The sequence below is a fragment of the Sus scrofa genome, chromosome 4, assembly GCF_000003025.6.
Source record: "Sus scrofa isolate TJ Tabasco breed Duroc chromosome 4, Sscrofa11.1, whole genome shotgun sequence".
In the NCBI taxonomy this organism is placed as follows: Eukaryota; Metazoa; Chordata; class Mammalia; order Artiodactyla; family Suidae; genus Sus; species Sus scrofa.
Window position 1 is genome coordinate 99,579,573 of NC_010446.5, and position 6,839 is coordinate 99,586,411.

The following is a 6,839-nucleotide window of genomic DNA, read 5'->3' on the forward strand; positions in this document are numbered from 1 at the left end:
GTATTTTTATCTGATAGGGAAAACTCTGATCATACTCATAAATGGTGCTCAGAGGACTCAGCTGCAACTGTTTAATATACTCAATCCAGCCATCAGCCTTTCCAGAAGAGATGCAGTGTTTAAAACCCACCTCCAGACCAAGTCTGTTTCTTGCCTTGCTCATCTTCACAGTATAGCCAAACATTTGTTGCCTCAACTTGTACCCCTCTGTTCATCCAGTAAGTAGAGGCATTTGTCTTTGCTTGCCTCTCCCACAGGCTTTCTTTCCCAGTAGGTTTGACCTCCTACCAATGGGAAGTCTGATTCATGTATCTTCCCCTAGTTAGTGTGAAGTCTTGAGTCCCTTTGGACCAGTTTTGCCTTCATACTGGTGTGATGTTTTCCTGTGGGCAGCCGGGGCCTGAGGAGCATTTCCCTGCCCCACTCTAGGCTTCCTTTCCACTCTCTGGAGAATAACCAAGATGTCAAGGTATATATAGCACCCTCATTTTGGGGGGTGCTTAAGATTCTTCTGAACATACCTTGAAGGGCCATCAGGCTGGTGACCAGCATCATCCAGGCCTTGTAGGAAGCCTGAACTGAGAGCATCTTTACTGTGCCAAACTCAGGGCGTTTGTTTTAATCCTGTTACTGTGTAGTTCTCTGTCTCTGGTCCAGGAGAGAATTGATGGATGAGGGAAGGGTTTTGGAAGTCATTAATCGCTCTTTTGCATCCTCTGAGGACATCTTTTTATGATCTCCAAGGATGCCTCTCAGTGTAATCCATTGCCCACATAAGTATTTTTTAACATTTGTGGGTGGTGGTGATGACGTACTAAGCAGCAGTAAATATAGAATCTGTGTGTCACAGTGGGGATGCAAATAGGCCTGCTTGAACGAACTCTAAAGTCTTGCTGGGGAGACAGCTAAAATAGCTTAGTTACCTTGGACTTGGGTGTCCCCACATGTCATTTAAAAACCATCTTCTGGAGTGGGTCAAGCTGTTTCGCCTAAGTTAAAATCTTGGATTTTGTAATAGATCTGAATTTTCATCCACTATTTACTAGCTTAGCAAACTTATAAATTTTCTGTCTAGCCTTATTAGTTTCACCTTCCCAAAGGAACCTTTATTCCCACATTTGGTGAGCATCCATATTTGCTGGCTCTTATACTTAAACACACTGAGAGGATGAGAAAGGTTTTCCGTTTTAGGGAGAACCATCACAAGTAGATTAGAGTGTATTAGGAGAACATGAATGCTGGATTATGAGGCGCAAAGATGGTTGGACTCCCATTCTATTCTCCTAGGCTTAGCACTGTGCCTGGGATGCACAGTGAGTGTGTTGTGATGAATGAAAGAGGAGTTTTCATTAGTGAGATTAACAGGAAGAGAATATTTACATAAGTAGTAGAATGAAACTATAGAGAACCTCCAGTGCCAGGCTAAACTAATTCAGATTTTGTTACATAGATAGTAAAAAGCCATTAAAACACTGAATGGTGTGTGACATGTACAAATGAGCATTTTAGAAAAATGTCTGGTGGCAGTACAGATTAGAGGCAGAGACAGTATTTAGAGTTGGCGGACAACTTATTAGGCAATAGGACCTGAGGTAGGTGTGGGAGCTAAAAAGGTGAATAAGACATGGGCAGATTTCAAGGAGCTTAGGAGACTACTGTGATATTTTAAGTGCGAGATAATGAAGACAAACCCCTTTGGAAAGAAAGGAATGAACATTGTTAAGAACTTAGTAGTACTTAGTAACTGGCTAGGGGAAGAAAAACGGAGAAGCCAAGGTTTCGACCAAGAATCATGGACAGGAATAGGGTCTCAGGAGGCTAGGCCTGATTTTTGAGTGAGGGGGTGGTAGGACATTCAGGAGCAGAGTCCAGTTGTCTGTGGAAATGTTTAGTTGAAACTGAGCAAAGAGGTTAGAGCTGGAGTTGATGTGTGGGCCAACTGCAAAGAGGTACAGGCTTAAATCATAAGGGTGGGTGAGAAATTGGGAGAGATAATAGAAAAGATTGAAGGAGTGGGGAGTGAGTCTTGGGGAATGAATTTTAATGTTTGAGAGATGGGAGATGCAAACAGAGGCAGAGAAGGAGAGAAAAGGACACCCAGAATGGTAGAAAAACCAGGGGAGAACAGAGTCACGGAGGCCAGTAGAGATGAGCTAAGGGAGAGAATGGAAGTGCCTAATGCTAAGCTAGTTGGGTCAGATGGGAAGACACAAGGAAGCAGGGAAGAAAATAGAAATCTGGAGCTCCCTGGTGGCCTAGCAGTTAAGTTGTCACTGCTGTGGTGCAGGTTTGCGCCATGGCCCAGGAACTTACACATGCTGTAGGTGCAGATGAAAAGAAAAGAAACAAAAATCAACCTAGACTGAAGTAGAAAATTTGGATTGACTCCTAACCATAGGAGATAATAAATACATTTGTTAAAAGGCTTTGGGCCAGGTTTTTATGTGGGGTGAGGTGGGTGTAATTTATGTTTTTCTTAAAGTCAAAATGATACTATTTGAAAGTTCATAAAGAAATAGTAGGCCCAGGAACTTCCAGATGCTGTGGGTGTTGCCAAAAAAAAAAAAAAAAAAAAAAAAGTAATAACAGTGTCCTTTTATCCTTAGAGACAACCACTGTCAACTCTGAGATGTTTCACCATATTCCCACATAAATGTTAATATTACCGCTTGGTTAACTTGACATTGTCTAATGACTTTCTGTTATAGAAGATGAGGATGTGGTTCTCTTAAACCTCTACCCTTCTCTCCCTCTTTCAAAAATCATATCATAAATTTTAGTTAATTTTTATGTAATTTGGATTCTGCAAGTGCTACTTATTACAGAACCAAGTTGTGTGTATAATTATATATTTCCTTTTGTAAAATTTAGTGTTTTCCCAAGAGATAGTGATCACTTTAATTTTTTTTAAACAGACAGAATCTTTCATAGCCATATCTTTAGTCTTTCATCAGATCTGTCATAGGCCTTCAGAGAGATGAGCCCTCTTTCTTTTGTTCTCTTTGTTTTGTTTTCTTCAGGACAAATTGCCCTTTGAGGCCCTTTTTTATTCTAGAATTTCCTTATCCCTCTTCCCTCAAGCCAGAGCAGTGAAAATGCTGAATCCTAAACTGCTAGGCCACCAGGGAACTCCCTGGTAGCTTCTTAAGAAAGGTCACATGGAAGGCAATTTTTTTTTTTTTTTTTGAATCATTGTGTGTCTGACACTATCTTTGTTCTTCCCTTATGCTTGATTGGGAGTTCTTGCTGTGGTGTAGTGGGATCAGCGGTATCGCTGCAGTGCCAGGATGCAGGTTAGATTTCTGGCCTGACACAGTAGGTTAAAGGATCTGGTGTTGCCGAAGCTTCAGTGTAGGTTGCACTTTGCAGCTGGAATCTGATCCCTGCCCCAGGAATTCCATATGTCAGGAGGTGGCCAAAAAAAAAAAAAAAAAAAAGATTCTTGATTGATAGTTTGAGTATAGAATTCTAGATAGAACATAATTTTCAGTTTTGAAGAGCTGTGCCATTGGTGGGTAACATGGCAACACAGTCACTCTGCTGGGCATATGAGGAAGTCATAGACATAAAGCTGAGGCTGGAGTGTCCATATTTAGGCTGTGCCAAAGTAGTAACAGAGCAGGAGGGCAAACACAAAATGAAGAAAATATGCAGAAATGAGAGGCCTTGCTCCCCCAGAGAGATTGAGACAGTAACTCTTTGGGGTTCTGTTGGCTTTATGGTTGCTGATTCCAGAACTCATGAGGATTAGCTATACTTTTGCTTAATTTTTCCCCCTTTAATCTCTGGCCGTTTGAGTGGGTGTCTGTTTCTTATAACTAAATACTCTTTAAGACAGCCATCTATTTTATCTCAAATCCATCTCCCTGTTCCAGCCTGAAGGCTCAGTGCCTGTATTAAGAAATATAGCCACCTCTCTGAGAGAATGAATTGGGAATCAGGAGTCCAAAATTCCAGACCTCTATCTGCTTTTATTGGCACTAGACAGTGAGTGGCTTTGGATAAGTAGCTTTACCTGCTTGTGATTCAATCTCAGTGTCAATAAAAATGGGATGGTTGCCTCAGAAAGATTTATTTAAATTGAAGACAAAATGAATATTGTTGTATCCATGCTTTGAGGAAAGGCAGCACTTGCCAGTGGGAGTGATGGAAAAGGATTTGAGTAATGGGAAGGACTCTTTTCCAAGAAGACTGCCTATTCAGGACCTGAAATGACTATTTGTCTCCAGCTGTTGACCCTGCTTACTGTCCCATCTGGTGGCATTAGGGATATCAAGAACCCACTTGTGACTAAAACAGAAAAAAATGGCCCCGAAGGTGGATATCCAGCTCTGGCTTCTGGCACAACACTGGTAGGTCCCACTGTCTAATGGTGTGTCTTGATTTATGGTGAACACCAACTGAGATGATGATTCATTGATACCATCTCTTCCAGGATCCTATTTAAATGTCAGTTACTCCAAGCTGGTCTCATGGGAACAGTCGCAAGACTTGTCCATGCACGAAAACAAACAAAAACTGCTGTACTGGCCTCAGCCTCTTCTTTCTTCTTCCTCTTTTTTTTTTTTTTTTCTTCCTACAGCATGTAGCAGTTTGATGTGGGCTCTCAGACCAGGGATTGAACTTGGGCTGCAGCAGTGAAAACACTGAATCTGTTAAACCACTAGACCACAAGACAACTCCCATCAGCCTCTACTTTCTTAAGCCACACAGTTACTTTCCCTCCTGGAAAGTTGAGCTGAGAATGTGCATTCATCCTGGAATAGGAAGGGAAGTGTTAGCCATGGGAGGCCAGTTTACATGGTAAACTAAATTCACTCACATATAAATGTTGAGGCAGAGATGGGAGCTGCCTCATTGACATTAAATACCACCCTCTTTGAAGAGTAGCCTATATGGGCTATACCCATATCTGAGGGAGACCTGCAATCCCAGTTCTTCATTAATTGTATACATCTAATCCTTGGTATAGCCCCAGAGACAAGTATTATTATTCCCATTTTACAGATAAACTAAGGTACAGAGTGGTTAAGTGGGTTGCTTAAGTTGACAAATAGCGTAGTATCTGTGTATCAAACCTGGACTTCATACATTTATTGTGTGTGAGAGCCTGAGGGCCAGATTACCAGGCTGTTTTGCAACAAGCAGGGGCAGAATGTCTGATGGAGGAGGTTAATAGTATTAGTTGTAACAAAAAAGAAACTATATTTTCACCCTTTCATTAGTGTCAAGAGGAATGAGTCCTTTTCTTCCCCCACAGAAAAAAATCATGGGATCCATCCCTCATGAGTCCAGGATTCTCCCTGATGGCTGTCTCTGTGCTGGGGATCTTGGAATGGGCTGTCCTCACCAGCAAGCTGGATGTCCACAATTGCCAGCAGAGTAGCCAGGGCAAAGCAGTCTTTGCCAGGTGCCATCAGCATCCTGTATGTTGTGATTCAGATGTTTAGCAAGAATGCTTAATGTACATTTTCTTCATGGAGTTGCCCATACTGGGTATTATCTGTCTTTTACATTTTTGCCAGTCTGATGGATGTAAAATAAGATCTGTCATTTTGCTTTACAAAACTATAACTCATGAGGGGGAGGATGACTTCATAATTTATTGATCAGTCACTGGTATTTCCTCTTCTGTGAACTGCCTGTTCACTTTCTTTGCATGTTTAAAAAAGTAACTTCTAGGAACTTTCTCTATATTAGAGATATTTAACCTATTGCTATTTTTTTTTAACAAATATTTTCTTCCAATTTGTTGTTTGTCTCTTTTATGTTTTTTCAATAAGGAAAATTTACATTCGTGTGTAGTTAAATACATTTATCTTTTGAGTTATCTATGTTTCCTTTATCGTTTACGTTAAGTTTCCCTTAGGCTGAAGTTGTAATTTTTTCCATTTTTTTTATCTTTTATGTTTATATCTTCTAATTTTAGCTAAGAAAAATTATTCTCATGTTAAAAAACAAACCAAACAAAAACCAAAATCAAGAAAACACCTGAATTTTCATCAAAAGGGACATGGTTGAATAAATTTTGATTCATTTACACAATAGAGTATTATATATTAAAAAGAATTAGTTCTATAAATATGGGCCGTAGAAAAGGCAAAAAGACAAAAAAAATTGTCACACAGTGTTTGTAATTACATGAATTTACTGACATAGATTTCCTTAGCATTTTGATTATTTCCAGTCTTTTCCTAACCCTGCTTTGTACATACATCATTTTGCAAATAATGGATCTCTAGAAATGGCATTGCTGGTCAAAGGGTATATACATTTGCTCTTTTGAGAAATGCTGCCAGTTGTCCTCCACAGAATTTGGACCAGCATACTTTTCTACCGTAGGCATATGACATGCTTCCTCGAACCCATGCCAACAACGTGATACTAATTCGAGAGGTGAAAAATGGCCTTAATGTAGTTTTAATGTATGGTTCTCTTATCATGACCAAGGTTAAGTACATTTTTACATGTTTAAGAGACATTGGTTTTTCCCTTTCCATAAAATTGCTCATTTTCTATTGGGTTGTTGTCCTTGGTGCTATTTTTAGATTGAGTTGTAGGTGCCTTTAATATATTCAAAAAATTAGTCCTTTGTGATAGGATATAGAAATATTTTTCTAGTTTGCCATTCATCTTTTCCTGTGGTAGTTTTTGTTTTGCAGAATTTTTTTTTTCTCTCCTTTTTAGGGTCATACCTGCAGCATATGGAAGTTCCCAGGCTAGGGGTTGAATTGGAGCTGCAGCTGTGGGCCTGTGCCAGCCACAGCCACAAGATCCAGGTTGCATCTGTGACCTACACTGCAGCTCACAGCAATGCTGAATCCTTTAACCCACTGAGT

The 6,839-nt window shown here is 40.1% G+C and overlaps 1 protein-coding gene across 1 annotated transcript; it reads right to left on the reverse strand.

Annotated features, from left to right (window-relative positions):
* CD160 (CD160 molecule) lies at positions 319-6,236 on the reverse strand. Its single transcript, XM_021090824.1, is given in 5 exon segments — positions 319-565; positions 567-648; positions 4,285-4,331; positions 4,333-4,518; positions 5,272-6,236. Coding segments are annotated over 5 exon segments (714 nt in total). The 5' UTR covers positions 5,424-6,236.